This window comes from Oncorhynchus kisutch, linkage group LG5, assembly GCF_002021735.2.
Source record: "Oncorhynchus kisutch isolate 150728-3 linkage group LG5, Okis_V2, whole genome shotgun sequence".
Classification (NCBI taxonomy): domain Eukaryota; kingdom Metazoa; phylum Chordata; class Actinopteri; order Salmoniformes; family Salmonidae; genus Oncorhynchus; species Oncorhynchus kisutch.
In genome coordinates, this window is record NC_034178.2 from 49,867,820 (window position 1) to 49,886,264 (window position 18,445).

The following is an 18,445-nucleotide window of genomic DNA, read 5'->3' on the forward strand; positions in this document are numbered from 1 at the left end:
TATCATAATGTTTCTTTAGACCTGTCTAAAATAAATAATGGATTTATTGTATGTTAAATGGACTTATTATTCTTTTTTAAATGTAGATGCTCCAAATGCCCTCATCGTCAGCTTGTTCGTGTGGAGGCCTGGAGATGCTAAACGAGTATGTTAAGTAACGGTCAATTACCGTGAGAACGTGAGTCTTTTATATGACAACAACTGGCTGACAACATTTCATGAGCCCCACAGCCTTAGTCGCAAGTTCAGTTGTACTTCCTGTGACAGAGCTATATATAGCCCAACTGCAAAACCCAGAGAAACATCTTCCTTCATGGGCCTCAATATGTTCACAGCCTCACAACATAGGAAAGATGATACACAAACACACACTGATAAAAAACCCAGATACAAGCATCACACACACACACACACAAATCCAAGCATCATACACACACACACATCAAAGAGACATCACATCAAAGAGAGCTGTGCTTTTTGAAGTCCATGTGGACAGGAGTGATAATGGCGATAGCACCATAGAAACGCAGTGTAACACAATAAGAAACATTGGAACACACTGTATAAACAGGCAGGATTTACTGAGGTGATGTGATGCTGCGTGAGCTGCTATAGTAGAATGAGATGGGGGTATACCATTCTCTTACCTCTGAACTTTTTGGGGGGGTTGTTCAGGTCCCCTGTGTCGGGCTGTACCACACAGCGGTCATCTACCAGCCTGTGGAGGGAAGAGACAATGACACGTCAAGTCAGAAACACACAGATAGTCGACCACACACCCTTCAAATGCAAATAAACTTGAACAGTTTCAACATTATAGATGTGCACCACACATACAAATCTGCAAGCACATAGCTTTCTTGATTTTTCATATATAAGCCCCAGGCTCCAAACAAATGTGTACCCCTTTCCACAAGGGTTATTCATTCTAGGTTAGGGTATATCTGGAAGAAACCAGCATCTTTTCAAATCAAAGGCTTTTATTTCAACTCATTGTTTCACAATAAAACCCTCCATTACATCCAAGCCCATTGTCCGCCTGAGATCTTGTAATAAAGCACCACGTACACCCATAAAAAGTACACCGTTTTTTCATAACACTTAACCACAGAGCTCTGTTTATTTTGACTCCCTCAGTCACTATATTTAGACCAATCACATACTTGTGGTTACACCACAAGGTTTCTTGTATCGCCGTGGCTCTTCTACAGTCCACCAATTATGAGGAAGAAATGAGAGGATTAGCTGGCCACTGCTAGTGGGCGAACTGACTAGCATTCCTGCCGCTAACAAATTTAGTTTTATACTGGCTCATAATAACGGCTGCCTGGGACCCCAGCCAGATACCACATCCATCCCAGTCATGTTCCTGTGGAGTTTACACACACACAGTCAGTCATACTACACATGGACCTGTCTGCACCAGGGATACACCGCTCTGAAAATGACATAACACACTGAGGCTCCAGTCTACAGTGTCTACCTCCGCAGAGCATTATACAGCATTGCTATACTGAGCATCTGATTCATATTATAGTAAGTTGTCAGAAAAGAGAACCTATGACTAGGGCTGTGGCGGTCATGACATTTTGTCAGCCGGTGATTGTCATTCAAATAACTCTGTCTGTCTGTCTGTCTGTCTGGTGGATGGTTAGTAATGTCTGGTCTCTGTCTGGTCTGTCTGTCCATGTCTGGTCTGTCTGCTGGTCTGTTAGTCTGGTCTGTCTGTCTGGTGGATGGTTAGTAATGCCTGGTCTCTGTCTGGTCTCTGTCCGTGTCTGGTCTCTGTCTCGGTCTCTGTCTGACTGACTGTCAAATCAAATCAAAATCAAATCAAATGTATTTATATAGCCCTTCGTACATCAGCTGATATCTCAAAGTGCTTTACAGAAACCCAGCCTAAAACCCAGCAAGCAATGCAGGTGTAGAAGCACGGTGGCTAGGAAAAACTCCTTAGAAAGGCCAAAACCTAGGAAGAAACCTAGAGCGGAACCAGGCTATGTGGGGTGGCCAGTCCTCTTCTGGCTGTGCTGGGTGGAGATTATAACAGAACATTGCCAAGATGTTCAAATGTTCATAAATGACCAGCATGGTCGAATAATAATAAGGCAGAACAGTTGAAACTGGAGCAGCAACTGTCCGTGTCCGGTCTCCGTCCGTCCGTCCGTCCGTCGGGGTCCGGTCTCCGTCCGTCCGTCCGTCGGGGTCCGGTCTCCGTCCGTCCGTCGGGGTCCGGTCTCCGTCCGTCGGGGTCCGGTCTCCGTCCGTCCGTCGGTGTCATAGTGTATGACTCGTATTCGTAATGTCATGTATTTTGGTCCATTTTATCCAGATCTGTGCTACTTCTCACTGTGTGAGAAGTAGGGGTCCGGTCGTCCGTCGGGGTCCGGTCGCGGGGTCCGGTCTCCGTCCGTCGGGGTCCGTCCATCCATCGGGGTCCGGTCTCCGTCCGGTCTCTGTAACTCAGTGGAGGCAGTGAGGTCTCTTTCTGCTGTCTCAGCCTGATCCAATTTTCATGAGCAGCAAGAGGGGGGTGTCCAGGTATCCTGAGCCTCTAGCCAGCACTAGCATTACTAACCATCCCCCTTGTAAATCACAGGTAAACAGAATCAAACCAGCAGTTGATGGCTCGTCTTCGCAAACTGGAATAAATACTCTTCAAATACATTGTCTGCGCAGCAGAGAGCATGCAATATAATCAATGTATAGACAAAGCAAATAAGACAAGAAGTGTGGCAGAAGCACATTAATTTAAAGACAAATCTTTTTTTATTTAACTAGGCAAGTCAGTTAAGAATAAATTCTTATTTTACAATGACAGCCTACCTTTTACAATGACAGCCGGCCTAACCCATCCCCTAACCCGGCGATGCTGGGCGAATTGTGCGCCGCCCTATGGAACTCTCGATTACAACCGGTTGTGATACAGGCCAGGATCGAACCAGGGTCTGTAGTCTAGCACTGAGATGCAGTGCCTTAGACCGCTGCACCACTCGGGAGCCCAAAAGTGTTAATAATGTTATGGCATGCCTTAGTCACTGTGCGGAGTACAGTGCACACTATGCACACAGTGAGAAGTAGCACAGATGCACACAGTGAGAAGTAGCACAGATCTGGATAAAATGGACCAAAATACATGACATTACGAATACAAGAGTCATACACTATGACATTCCCCTACATGTTATCTTGACCCAGAACAATAACCAAACCTGCATTGAATCCATTATAACTGAAGTCAGGTGAGATTGATGGAGAATACAATGGACTGTACAGTCATGGCCAAAAGTTTTGAGAATGACACAAATATTAATTTCCACTAAGTTTGCTGCTTCAGTGTCTTTAGATATTTTTGTCAGATGTTACTATGGAATACTGAAGTATAATTACAAGTCCCTGATGTTTTTCCTGGAGAGAAGTGGCATCTTTGCTGCCCTTCTTGACACCAGACCATCCTCCAAAAGTCTTCACCTCTCTGTGTGTGCAGATTACAGGTCGACCGATTATGATTTTTCAACGCCGATACCGATTAATGGAGGCCCAAAAAAGCTGATACCGATTAAATCGGCCGATTTTTTATTTGTAATGATGACAATTACAACAACACTGAATTAACACTTATTTTAACTTAATATAAAACATAAATAAAATCAATTTAGCCTCAAATAAATAATGAAACATGTTCAATTTGGTTTAAATAATGAAAAAACAAAGTGTTGGAGAAGAAAGTAATATGTGCCATGTAAAATATGTGCCATGTAAAAAGCTAACGTTTAAGTTCCTTGCTCAGAACATGAGAACATATGAAAGTTGGTGGTTCCTTTTAACATGAGACTTCAATATTCCAAGGTAAGGTTTTAGGTTATAGTTAATATAGTATTTATAGGACTATTTATCTCTATACCATTTGTATTTCATATACCTTTGACTATTGGATGTTCTTATAGGCAATAGTATTGCCAGTGTAACAGTATAGCTTCCGTCCCCCTCCTCGCCCCTACCTGGGCTCGAACCAGGAACACGTCGACAACAGCCACACTCGAAGCATCGTTACCCATCGCTCCACAAAAGCCGCGGCCCTTGCAGCGCAAGGGGAATAACTACTCCAAATCTAAAAGCGAGTGATGTTTGAAACAGTATTAGCGCACACCCAGCTAACCATTTCACATTGGTTACACCAGCCATTAGGCTGATAGGCTTGAAGTCATAAACAGGGCTGTGTTTGCGAAGAGCTGCTGACAAAACGCACGAAAATGCTGTTTGAATCATACTTAATTATAACATAATAACACACAGAGATACGAGCCTTTGGTCATTAATATGATTGAATCCGGAAACTATCATTTCGAAAACAAGACGTTTATTCTTTCAGTGAAATATGGAACCGTTCGATATTTTATCTAAACGGTGGCATCCCCAAGTCTAAATATTCTTGTTACATTGCACAGCGACAGCCCCGAAACCTGAAGAATCTGGAGAAGGTCTGTATGGAGGAGTGGGCCACAATCCCTGCTGCAGTGTGTGCAAACCTGGACAGGAACTACAGGAAACGTATGATCTCTGTAATTGCAAACAAAGGTTTCTGTACCAAATATTAAGTTCTGCTTTTCTGATGTATCAAATACTTATGTCATGCAATAAAATCCTAATTAATTACTTAAAAATCATACAATGTGATTTTCTGGATTTTTGTTTTAGATTCCATCTCTCACAGTTGAAGTGTACCTATGATAAAAAATTAGACCTCTACATGCTTTGTAAGTAGGAAAACCTGCAAAATCGGCAGTGTATCAAATACTTGTTCTCCCCACTGTATCTGTAGTAACTGTGGGAATATTTGCTGGTGTTTTTATAGTCCAATGTCCAATTTGTATTTTTATTTGCTCAGAAAAGCAGGCTGCTAGTTGGGGAACCCTGTTGTAGGAGAATTCCTGTAGAGTGTGTTTACGCGTTCTCACTGGTATTATGACCCTATATAAATGTTTTCTCTTGCTCATACACAAACAGAACTAATCATTGTGTGTCCAATATTGTCTATGGATCACCAACAGTCTACACATACCATACACAGGCATCCTCCCTACCTTTCTCCATCTGGGTTAAATCCTTTCTCCCTCCCTCCCAGACACATCTCTCGCACACAATCACACTTTATCATTGTGTGTTAATTAGTTCCCGTCTATTTCCCATTCTTCCCAGTCTACATACCATCATGGTCATGGAGATACCCAGGACCAGACTCCCACTTCAAAGGGCTTAGTTTGACCAGCTCTGTTCTTTGAGAAAAGTGGAAATGTCATTTACCCTTCCAAACCACTCTGTATCAGTGGCCCACAGATGGCAGAGGGGCCCCTGAGCAGCACACACACAGCGCTGTGTGCCAGTACCTCCCTGCCATGATAACACTAACTTTCAGACTCACAGGCCACACCACCTCTCCTGTGATTCATCTCCACAGCATTCCTCTCTCAAACCCACACTCATCTTACGATTGGGGACTCACACCACCACTACAGACTAAAGTCCTTTATATATGCACTGCAGAGCTTTGAAGGCAGTACCTTAATGACCTTCTCACGTGTACATGAAGCTATGAATTTACCCTTAAAGGGATATCCCTCCACAATTAAAGTGTGTCATGCATGTGCAGACCTCAAAAGTGCCCTAATGTCCAGGTGAGTTCATGTCCCATGGCATCTGCTGAGTAGATGCAGCTATATTCCTCCATTCCAAATGATTGGGAAATATATAGGCACCATCTAAAATGATTACATTAGACCAGGGCAGTTCAATGTCTGGGGTCAGTCTGGGGAGGGCTAAAACACTTGGTTTAGGGACTGATTCATTAACACCAGGTAGAAACAAAAAAACTGAAGTGTTTCTGCACTCCAGGACCGGAATTGACCTGCCCTGCATTAGAAGACCTATGTCACCACCATTGCCATTCATTGCCAGTAAGTGATAATTGCTAAAGGAGGGAAGGGATAGGTGAACTTAACTCACCCCAGAGTGCTGATGAAACCGTTGGTGGAGCCCTCTGCATACAGGGAGCAGATGTCCCCGATGTGCAGAAAACTGGACATCTTATCTGACATGTCTCACACACACACACTGGTCCACACCTGGAGGAGAGTAGAGGCAGGAATTTTACAATCATATAAAGAGAATCACAACACACACTAACAAACGACTATAGGGCCTGAGTTTTCCCAGACCTGGGCAGGTCACACAGTCAGGAATAACCATAAGAGTGACATTTTGTGCATCTTCACTTTGTCAGGTCATCCTCCTAACCCTGTAAACTGTAAAGACATTACAGTCCTGCATATATAAATGACTGTTTATTTGCATTACAAATTAACAGGGAATCAATTCAAACTGGGGTAAAATTGTAACATGTATCTTGGAAACACAAGGCCTTGCCATCAGTAGATTTCAGATTCCAACATCCACCTTGGATTTCCTTACATTACATTATTCTAATGGAGCAGAACGTTGGTTTCCCAGTTCTAGTGAGGTGATTTGGAACAGAGGAAACCCGGAGAGAAAGGGAGCAGGAGGTTTTGCATGGGGCCAGGCACTATCTGATGCTCCAGCCTGGTGTAGCTGGGTGAGGGGTAAACAGTTAATGATTAGGAGAGGCAGAGAGAAACAGGAAGAACATGCAGCTGTATGTAGTATACCTGCTCTGGGCTATAGGGTGGAAGGAGTGTTAGTTACACTGATCCAGGCTGGGTTACAATCCGGGTTGGATTCCACCCCCTTTCAATTCAGGGAATGAAAATGGCCCTTACTTTGTATGGGACTTGAACTGAATTATAAAAGGACTGACCGCAACCCTGATTAGAATACAATGAATGAGGCCATGACTATTGGGGTGAAACATGGTCTAGTGCATGGTTACTGTACTACAGGTGTTATAGTGCATAGTGAGTAAAGCAGTGTCCTGTGCTGTGTTGTTTAGAGCCTAGAGCCCAGAGCCCAGTCGATTTCCTGATCACTTAGTCTCGTGTTACCATACTCCCCATGTCACGCTCACCACGAACAGGGAGGACGCCTGGAAACTGAGGCTACAGACCACTTGACCTGTCCAGGAAAAACTCCAGACCCTAATTGTAGGCTGTCATTGGGGCTTCGAGCTTTTCCTGTTCATGTGGCTAGTAAAGAAAAACTCCTGGAACATATTGTACCTCCTGAGTCTTGACTCACATTGGTGACATTTGTGTCTTTCAGAACTCAATGACAGGCTACTAAACTTGCACAGAAGGAGCTCTATCTACACATTTGCATTATTTGCCTACACTGCGACATCATCCATTAGAGTACATCAAGGTTGATCTTAACATATTTTCAGACCTATGTGGTTTTGAACATACTTCTAAACATACTCAAGGAAAATAAACATGGAGATCAATTCACCCCATCATACCACCTCAAAACCACATAGCCAAACAATTAGTAGGCAACAGTAACTCATGACATAGGCTCCTGTATTTTATGTCCATCAACATGATGCCCAAGTCAATGGGTAAATTGTCAGCATCAAATCCATGACCATGTTTAGCCCATTTTAGGTAGCCTACAAATCCCTTCCAATTTCACTGAACTTCAACACATCCCGAGACGAGTTGCCTAATAAATCAGGCTCTGATACCAGTTTACTAGTCTCATAGCCTTTCGAATCCGAGTGTGGAAGTATGTCTCTCATCTCGGGAAAAAAAAGTGTTTCACCAGCGTCAGTGGAAAAAAATCATGACTGCCCGTTCATGATGACAGATACATTTCTGCGCTTCTTCCCACGCCACAAGTAATACATATTTAACAGGCGGGGATGCTACCCAAAACTGTACAGAGTTGTGCTAAACTTTACCTTCGCTGTGGTAAGTGTTTGGGAACGACGCGCACGGCTGGGTCAACGGGACAGCATTACAGCGATATACCGCTTTCAGCTCATCTATAGCACCAGATCCCGTTAGCGAGTTGAGTCCGATTTCTTTTCTTTTTTCTTTTCTTTTTTTTACCGCTAATCACCCTGCCATCCGTTCGTTTACTACGTGAGCGTTCGTCCCAGCTCGAAGCTCTGTTGCCTCTCAGAAAACACTGGTCTCTGGGAAATGATGTTTATGGAATGGTTCTTTCAGATAAGTAACAAGGCCTAAAGCACATTTATGACTACAACTCCCACAGTGTGGTGGAGCGTTGCACGGAAACTTCTCCATCCAAACTTTAGACAAATTGCTGAAGGAAATGACATTGAATTTTCGATCAAGAAATGCACTCACACATGCTTTTATGCCACACATTGTTCAGGTTTGACCTTTGTTGATGGCAACACAACTAAGACCAATAATACATTATATACAAGTAGCTATTAACTTATTGGGTTATGAGTATCTGCTGCCTTGTACGGTTCGTTTACTCTAACCGGCATGTACACAACCAAGCGGAAAATTGCCGCGTGCCGCTTAGTCCACCCAGTGCTTGGCAGCATAAGTTCGAGTGTGCGTCAAGAATTCAGCATAGCAAGTTTGTAAGAAGGTTTGGTTATTAATAAGTGGGTAAATAGTTCAATAGTAATATGCTTTAAAACGCTCTGGTGACAAACAAACTTTGCTGCCCTATTTACAATTGTCCACATGGCTGGAAGAAGCTATTCAAGTAAGTATATACATTTTGAAAATGGTAAAAGAAACTGTATTATTAGCTAACTAGCTAGCAGGCTAACTCAAATGAGTTGCTAAATGAGCTTTCTAGCTATCTAGCCAACTTTACATACTGTATAGATAGCTAGCTAAGTAAAATAAACATCACCAGCTACTAAACTTCATATTAGCTACCTATCTTGATATATTGATCACTGTAAAAAACAAACTCCAAATGCATTTGTAGGTAACTAGTTAACAGCCATGGAGGAGTGTGAAAGTATAGTAGCCCCAACTGTCAAAGTAGGCTATTCTGGATAGGGCAGGTACTTTTGTGTAGTTCCAGTCCCTAGGAGTGAGGACAGAGATAATAGTAACATAATATTCAGTGCTGTGTAATTTGATTACAATGAAGTCTGTTTCTTGTGGGGTTCTGTCCTCAGATTAAGAGGGCTATGAAAGCCTGTCCCAATGAAGAGCAGTGGTTCTCAGTCCTGGTGACTCAAATAGGTGTACATTTTTGTTTTTGCCTAAGCACTGCACAGCTGATTCAATTAATCAACTCCTCAAGCTTCAAGTGGTGTTTATGTAATCATTTGTGATGCTATCCTTGATATGATCTTATTGTGTGTGTGTACATGCATCTATCAATCGAATGTTATGTTGATTTGTTATAAGGGATATTATACTTCAGTAATCCAGTTACCTGGGGAAAGATTATTGGAATCTGTATGGGTAGCTGGACAGGTAGGATGACTGACAATAGTGAAGGCGAACAGGTGGTCACAGGTCAGGTGACAGAGGGATGGATGAGACTGAGGCAGGAATTTCTTTAACCACAAAGCGGTATATTTACTGGGTAGGTTGTCTGTGCTGCATAACAACGGAAACAGAATAACATAATCAAATTCAAATCAGAAAGTCAAATCATTCTCATTATTAACAGAATGAGGTAATTCCGCAATAAGGTTCTGTAGGAATTGAATATGAAGCAGAATGGAGTCATTTAGGATCATAACCATTCATCATAGTCATGAGAAGGATAATACATATAAATTGATCAGTTATCAGTTATTCAATCTATAATCTCCATCAGTTTAATATCAGAATTTATCAGTTCAGCAAACGGTTACGTTTCATATTTCATCCTTTCAGGTTTGTCTTCATATGTACATGTAATTTCATTACATATTAACCATATATTAATGGCATAACTGGCCTGAGATGATCTGTAGGGCTGTGATCAATGTCCATTTACATAACACAATAGGTTTGAAGCGTGCACTCCAAGCCGCTCTCTGCGGTAATAACTCTAATCAATAACTGATGGCCTGGTCTCCCGATCGCAACAGATAGTTCAGATGAAAGGTAACAGATTCGGTGGACTTACGTTGATTCATGGACGCACAGACTGTCTGGATTAGACAGGGTTGAGAAAGCAGCAAGGTCGGGCGGTGGCGATTTCCTCCTTTTAATGAGTTGATCAGTCGGATATTTCCACCTGACCTAATTAAAGCACCCCTGGCCCAGCTGAGCAAGTGGCCATGAATTACAGGACGATTCCACCAACTCCATGGGCCTTTTTACACCTGCTGATGTAAAAGTCTAATAATGACATTATCGTACATATTCCTACAGATACCTTGCAACTGGAGATTCTTTCAAAAATATTGCCTACATTTACTGTGTAGGGCACTACAAGGTAAGGTGACCAGGGCCATCTGGGGCTGCCTCCTGGAGGAATTCAGGCGTGTGAAGGCTGTCCTGCAAAACTTCATGAGGATGGACATAAGGACCAGGAGGGGATCTGCAGCTCGCCACTGTGTGCCAGAGAAGAAGTCTGGCACTCTGCAGGACGTTTCAAGGATGGGGTCCAACAACGCAGCAAGAGAGGCAATCCATGTGCGGACATCTTCACCTCCTACTTCTTTGAAGAGGGTGCTGTTCCCTGGCAACACCATGACTACACTATGCACAGCCAAAGGCTCTTAAGAGCCATCCACATTGCAATAAGAGTATTCTTCCATTTACTTAGCTATGTCAACTGCAGTTATTCAATTCTGTTTCTCTCCCTTTGATTTCTACTTCTCAGGCGAGAGTGCTGTTTAGGTAAGGGTGTGATGTCTGTACAAAAACTAATTTAGAACAATTAGACACCCTATAACCCACACACTCATGTATCAATCTGATTGATGGATTGTGTTCTGCGCTAAGCAGGCTCAGGTGTATAACTGTGGCTCCTTCCACCTTCAAATGATAGGCAAGAGGGCCAACTATGGAGAGTAGTAAGACACTTTCTATAACTACGCTATATTGTTTGTCCTCGTGTGTCCGTTCATGTTTATCAGTATAAAGTACTTTGCAGCCACCTAGTGTGGACACCAGGTGAGGCCACACACACAGCTTCCTGTTGAACACTGTCTCTTTAACCACCTTATTTTCTCAATAAGTCTCTCTCCTTCTTCATCCCTCTCTCCCCTTCTCCCTAAATCCTCTAGGTTATATCAGCTGTGTCGGTAAACACCTCTCGCATCTGAACTGGCTACATAGAGGGCACAGCATGATCAGAGGTGAGAGGTCACTTGGTCAGGTCAACAGGAAGTATAATTAAAGGGATGCTTTACATTGAAATACAGATAGAGATGTAGTAGTCCCAGAGTTAATGATCCAAGGTCAGTTTTGCATTTTACCACCTGATGATTATGATAACTGACAGTGTTAGAATAAAAAAAGAGGCTTAAACATGCTCGCTCTCATCTGCGATGATGTGAGAGAGGATGCCAACCCCCAGTCCCGTCATCGCCACCTCACCCGCTCTTAAGATAACCTTCGGGCCAACTGGGACCCCAAGGCTGTTAAAAGACACAACTAGACACTATTATCTAATTGTGATGAACTGAGAGAATATTAGGCACTGTGATTCTTTAATCATATGTGGAATTCCCTGCTCCTATGTTCTTACTTCTTTCCCTTTCTGACTTTTACACCATCTCTCGCCACCGCTTTCTTACTCTGTTTTTATAATGCACAGCAGATGTACATGGCAGTACAGATTGAACATGTATTTCTAATATTTATAATGCATTTATTTATAACACTTGGATAATTAACTTCTTTCAATAAAGCGTTTCACATTCTCTATTGGTTGAAATTAAGTCTCATTTGATGAAATACTACACCTATCATGTTTCAGATCAATGCAGATGAAGGAAATTAGATATTGAGATTAACTGGTTTGAGTATGTACATGATGTAGTGTACTGTTTTTTTTCTTTCTATTTCTGTATATATGAATTACAAATCAGCCTTTAACCAGTTAAATCATATTTCTAGTCTATTGCATAGTTACAATGTGTAACCATGGATGTCCCAAGATTGGTAAACACTGTTGATGTGTATAATTGTAATGCATACAAGCTGACACAGCATCATTCAAAGACTGGAATTTGATACTCCTGGAATTGGATATGACTGAAAAATAATCTCAGACATTCGTACCTGAACTGCACCTTTTATTTGCCAAGGTAGAGTACATTATCAGTGAATATATTACATGTACAGGCTGCAATGTGGGGATCTCATGCATGGTAATAACTACATCTATATTAAACTAAGCAAAAAGAGTAATTTCCCTTTTTCAGGGCCCTGTCTTTCAAAGATAATTCGTAAAAATACAAATTACTTCACAGCTCTTCATTGTAAAGGGTTTAAACACTGTTTCACATGCTTGTTCAATGAACCATAAATAATTAATGAACTTTCACCTGTGGACGGTAGGCAATTAAGGGAACGGTTATGAAAACTTAGGACACTAAAGAGGCCTTTACTGACTGGAAAAACACCAAAAGAAAGATGCCCAGGGTCCCTGCTCATCTGCGTGAACGTGCCTTAGGCATGCTGCAAGGAGGCATGAGGACTGCAGATGTGCTCAGGGCAATAAATTGCAATGTCCGTACTGTGAGACGCCTAAGACAGAGCTACAGGGAGACAGGACGGACAACTGATCGTCCTTGTAGTGGCAGACCACGTGTAACAACACATGCACAGGATCGGTACATCCAAACATCACCTGCGGGACAGGTACAGGATGGCAACAACTGCCCGAGTTACACCAAAAATGCACAATCCCTCCATTTTTTATTTAACCAGGTGGCTAGTTGAGAACAAGTTCTATTTTGCAACTGCAACCTGGCCAAGATAAAGCAAAGCAGTGTGACACAGACAACACAGAGTTACACATGGAGTAAACAATAAACAAGCCAATAACACAATAAACAAGTCAATGACACAGTAGAAAAAATAAAGTCTATATACAGTGTGTGCAAAAGGCATGAGGAGGTAGGCAATAAATAGGACGTAGGAGTGAATAATTACAATTTAGCAGATTAACACTGGAGTGATAAATGAGCAGATGATGATGTGCAAGTAGACATACTGTTGTGCAAAAGAGCAGAAAGTAAATAAAAACAGTATGGGGATGAGGTAGGTAGATTGGGTGGGCTATTTACAGATGGACTATGTACAGCTGCTCAGATAGTTGATGTTTAAAGTTGGTGAGGGAAATAAAAGTCTCCAACTTCAGCGATTTTTGCAATTCGTTCCAGTCACTGGCAGCAGAGAACTGGAAGGAAAGGCGGCCAAATGAGGTGTTAGCTTTGGGGATGATCAGTGAGATATAACTGCTGGAACGTGTGCTACGGGTGGGTGCTGTTATCGTGACCAGTGAACTGAGATAAGGCGGAGCTTTACCTAGCATAGACTTATAGATGACCTGGAGCCAGTGGGTCTGGCGACGAATATGTAGCGAGTGCAAACCGACTAGTGCATACAGGTCGCATTGGTGGGTGGTATAAGGTGATTTGGTAACAAAACAGATGGCACTGTGATAGACTGCATCCAGTTTGCTGAGTAGAGTATTGGAAGCTATTTTGTAGATGACATCGTTGAGGATCGGTAGGATAGTCAGTTTTACTAGGGTAAGTTTGGCGGTGTGAGTGAAGGAGGCTTTGTTGCGAAATAGAAAGCCTATTCTAGATTTTATTTTATTGGAGATGTTTAATTAATATGAGTCTGGACGGAGAGTTTACAGTCTAGGCAGACACCGAGGTATTTGTAGTTGTCCACATATTCTAGGTCGGAACCGTCCAGGGTGGTGATGCTAGTCGGGCGGGTGCAGGCAGCGAACGGTTGAAAAGCATGCATTTGGTTTTACTAGCGTTTAAGCACAGTTGGAGGCCACGGAAGGAGTGTTGTATGGCATTGAAGCTCGTTTAGAGGTTAGCACAGTGTCCAAGGAAGGGCCAGAAGTATACAGAATGGTGTCGGCTGCATAGAGGTGGATCAGGGAATTGCCCGAAGCAAGAGCGACATCATTGATATATACAGAGAAAAGAGTCGGCCCGAGAATTGAACCCTGTGGTACCCCCATAGAGACTGCCAGAGGTCCGGACAACATGCCCTCCGATTTGACACACTGAACTCTGTCTGCAAAGTAGTTGGTGAACCAGGCGATGCAGTCATTAGAAAAACCAAGGCTATTGAGTCTGCCAATAAGAATAAGGTGATTGACAGAGTCGAAAGCCTTGGCCAGGTCGATGAAGACGGCTGCACAGTACTGTCTTTTATCGATGGTGGTTATGATATTGTTTAGTACCTTGAGCGTGGCTGAGGTGCACCCGTGACCTGCTTGGAACCCAGATTGCACAGCGGAGAAGGTACGGTGGGATTCGAAATGGTCAGTGATCTGTTTATTAACTTGGCTTTCGAAGACTTTAGATAGGCAGGGCAGGGTGGATATAGGTCTGTAACAGTTTGGGTCTAGGGTGTCACCCCCTTTGAAGAGGGGGATGACCGCGGCAGCTTTCCAATCTTTAGGGATCTCGGACGATACGAAAGAGAGGGTGAACAGACTGGTAATAGGGGTTGCAACAATGGCGGCGGATAGTTTTAGAAAGAGAGGGTCCAGATTGTCTAGCCCAGCTGATTAGTACGGGTCCAGGTTTTGCAGCTCTTTCAGAACATCTGCTGTCTGGATTTGGGTGAAGGAGAAGCTGGGGAGGCTTGGGCGAGTAGCTGCGGGGGGGAGCGGAGCTGTTGGCCGGGGTTGGAGTAGCCAGGAGGAATGCATGGCCAGCCCTTGAGAAATGCTTATTGAAATGTTCGATTATCATGGATTTATCAGTGGTGACCGTGTTACCTAGCCTCAGTGCTGGGGGGAGGTGCTCTTATTCTCCATGGACTTTACAATGTCCCAAAACCTTTTTGGAGTTAGAGCTACAGGATGCGAATTTCTGCTTGACTGTCCACAATAGGCTGAGAGAGGCAGGACTGAGGGCTTGTAGGACTGTTGTAAGGCAGGTCCTCACCAGACCACCGGCAACAATGTCGTCTATGGGCACAAACCCACCGTCGCTGGACCAGACAGGACTGGCAAAAAGTGCTTTTCACTGACGAGTCGCGGTTTTGTCTCACCAAGAGTGATGGCAGGATTTATCATCGAAGGAATAAGCGTTACACCGAGGCCTGTACTCTGGAGCGGGATCGATTTGGAGGTGGAGGGTCCGTCATGGTCTGGGGCGGTGTGTCACAGCATCATCGGACTGAGCTTGTTGTCATTGCAGGCAATTTCAACGCTGTGCTTTACAGGGAAGACATCCTCCTCCTCCCTCGTGTGGTACCCTTCCTGCAGGCTCATCCTGACATGACCCTCCAGCATGACAATGCCACCAGTCATACTGCTCGTTCTGTGCGTGATATCCTGCAAGACAGGAATGTCAGAGCCCGGATCTCAATCCCATTTAGCACGTCTGGGACCTGTTGGATTGGAGGGTGAGGGCTAGGGCAATTCCCCCCAGAAATGTCCGGGAACTTGCAGGTGCCTTGGTGGAAGAGTGGGGTAACATCTCACAGCAAGAACTGGCAAATCTGGTGCAGTCCATGAGGAGGAGAAGTACTGCACTGCAGTACTTAATGCAGCTGGTGGCCCCACCAGATACTGACTGTTAATTTTAACTTTGACCCACCCTTTATTCAAGGACACATTATTCAATTTCTGTTAGTCACATGTCTGTGGAACTTGTTCAGTTTATGTCATAGTTCTTGAATCTTATGTTCATACAAATATTTACACATGTTAAGTTTGCTGAAAATAAACGCAGTTGACAGTGAGAGGACGTTTCTTTTTTTTGCTGAGTTCATGACTTGCATCCTTGGCACAAAGTTATATTATATTCTACTCAATCCAGGCTTCATTAATGCCATTTAGACTGTTTTTTGAAGTTGATACAACTGGCTATGATAGCTGAGGTTCATAGCTAGGTTCTGAAATAATATGTATACCAAAAGTTTGGGTCCATACACAGATTGGCTACATAGCTAGCTACACATCCATAGGCATACAGGAATTTTTTATCCTCCACTGCACAATAAGCAAGAACTTAGCTAGCTAGCTACGTTATTTCATCTATCTGCATTGCATGGCAGCAAGGCAAGCTTACAAAATTGTACATTAGATTTGCAGTAAATGCTTTAGCTAGCTAGATTCTTTACATTCACTGTTTCACAAGAGCCTGGTTTGCAGGTTTTCTCAGGAGTCCCTAAAACATTAAACACAAATTACAATTTCATACTCATGTCACAACACCCATAAAGCTAGTTAGCTAGCTGGCTAATGTTAGCTAGTCAGCTACCTTGCTAAATAGCCAATTTTGTAAATGAACTTAATGACTAAGAAAAATGCATAATCGTTTGTCTCTACATTAACTAACATATTCCTATCAACTGTACAATTTTGCATGACTACCATTAACTAACATATTCCTCTCAACTGTACATTTTTGCATGACTTGTTATGACATTGTAATTACTTACATTTGCTTCCATCCTACTATTTTTGTCAGCCATCTTTGCTGAAGAAAGTCTCAAGTGATGGGTAGCATAGCGTCAAATTCGTCACGGGAACCACTCGACGATGATTTGTCATCGCCCAGCCGTTGTAAAACGTACACTATGTTACGAAAATCTCAATGTACAGTGGTGTCAAGGTTAGGTGAAGGGTTAGCTAAAAGGGTTAGGATAAGGGCTAGCTAACATGCTAAGTAGTTGCAAGGTAGCTAAATAGTAGTGAGTTGTTGAAAGTTGCAGAGGTTGTTTATATTTGTATTTATTATGGATCTCCATTAGCTGCTGCCAAATCAACAGTTATACAATTTTAAAAACATTCACAGATTCCATAACACACTGTGTGCCCTCAGGCTCCTACTCCACCAATACCACATATCAACAGTACTAAATCCATGTCTATGTATATTGTGTGTGTGTGTGTGTGTGTGTGTGTGTGTGTGTGTGTGTGTGTGTGTGTGTGTGTGTGTGTGTGTGTGTGTGTCTGTGCCAATGTTTGTTTTGCTTCACAGTACCCGCTGTTCCATAAGGTGTTTTTTAATCTGTTTTTTAAATCTAATTTATGATTCAGTTACTTGAGTTGTAATAGAGTTCCATGTAGTCATGGCTCTATGTAGTACTGTGTGCCTCCCATAGTCTGTTCTGGACTTGGGGACTGTGAAGAGACCTCTTGTGACATGTCTTGTGGGATATGCATGGGTGTCTGAGCTGTGTGCCAGTAGTTTAGACAGACAGCTCGGTGCATTCAACACCTCTGATAAATAAGTAGTGATGAAGTCAATCTCTCCTCCATTTTGAGCCAGGAGAGATTGACATGCATATTATTAATATTAGCTCTGTACATCCAAGGGCCAGTGTGCTTCCCTGTTCTGAGCCAAGTCCTTTTTTGTGGCACCTGACCACACGACTGAACAGTAGTCAAGGTGTGACAAAACTAGGGACTGTAGGACCTGCCTTGTTGATAGTGTTGTTAAGAGGGCAGAGCATCACTTTATTATAGGCAGACTTCTCCCCATTTTAGCTACTACTGCATCAATATGTTTTGACCATGACAGTTTACAATCTAGGGTTACTCCAAGCAGTTTAGTCATCTCAACTTACTCAATTTCCACATTATTTATTACAATATTTAGTTGAGGTTTAGGGTTTAGTGAGTGTTTTGTTCCAAATACAATGCTTTTAGATTTAGAAATATTTAGGGCTAACTTATTCTTTGCCACCCTCTCTGAAACTAATTTGAGCTCTTTGTTGAGTGTTGCAGTCATTTCAGTCACTGTGGTAGCTGATGTGTATAGTGTTGAGTCATCCGCATACATAGAAACTGGCTTTACTCAAAGTCAGTGGCGTGTCGTTAGTAAAAATTTAAAAAAGCAAGGGGCTTTTCCGAAGCTACCCTGCGGAATTCCTGATTCTAAATGTGTTTCTTGGCCCAAACAAGTCTCTTCTTATTATTGGTGTCCTTTAGTAGTGGTTTCTTTGCAGCAATTTTACCATGAAGGCCTGAATCACGCAGTCTCCTCTAAACAGTTGATGTTGAGATGTGTCTGTTACTTGAACTCTGAAGCATTTATTTGGGCTGCAATCTGAGGTACAGTTAACTCGAATGAACTTATCCTCTGCAGCAGAGGTAACTCTGGGTCTTCTGTTCCTGTGGCGGTCCTCATGAGTGCCAGTTCCGTCATAGCGCTTGATGGTTTTTGCGACTGCACTTGAAGAAACTTTCAAAGTTCTTGAAATGTTCCGGATTGACTGACATTCATGTCTTAAAGTAAAGATGGGCAGTTGTTTCTCTTTGCTTATTTGAGCTGTTCTTGATGTAATATGGACATAATATGTACATCTCTACAAATGTATTTTGTAGTCATTTAGCACTTCTTTCTATTTCTCTATGAACTAGTTATGCA

The 18,445-nt window shown here is 42.8% G+C and overlaps 1 protein-coding gene and 1 long non-coding RNA gene across 4 annotated transcripts in view; one reads left to right on the forward strand and one right to left on the reverse strand.

The window, feature by feature from the left end:
- LOC109891193 (inositol 1,4,5-trisphosphate receptor type 1) overlaps nt 1-8,052 on the reverse strand; it is a 177,180-nt gene extending 169,128 nt beyond the window's left edge. For all 3 annotated transcript variants that reach the window (XM_031825256.1, XM_031825258.1, XM_031825257.1), the window contains exons 1-3: nt 7,871-8,052; nt 6,004-6,122; nt 648-718 (exon numbers count right to left, since the gene is read on the reverse strand). In XM_031825256.1, the coding sequence (XP_031681116.1) occupies nt 648-718; nt 6,004-6,095 (163 nt within the window). In that variant the 5' untranslated portion in view covers nt 6,096-6,122; nt 7,871-8,052. The remainder of the gene's footprint in view (nt 1-647; nt 719-6,003; nt 6,123-7,870) is intronic.
- A 52-nt stretch (nt 8,053-8,104) lies between these two features.
- LOC116374218 (uncharacterized) lies at nt 8,105-11,779 on the forward strand. The gene is made up of 2 exons (XR_004210049.1): nt 8,105-8,658; nt 10,281-11,779. It is a non-coding gene; the product is annotated as an uncharacterized LOC116374218 (long non-coding RNA).
- The last annotated feature ends 6,666 nt before the right edge of the window (nt 11,780-18,445 follow it).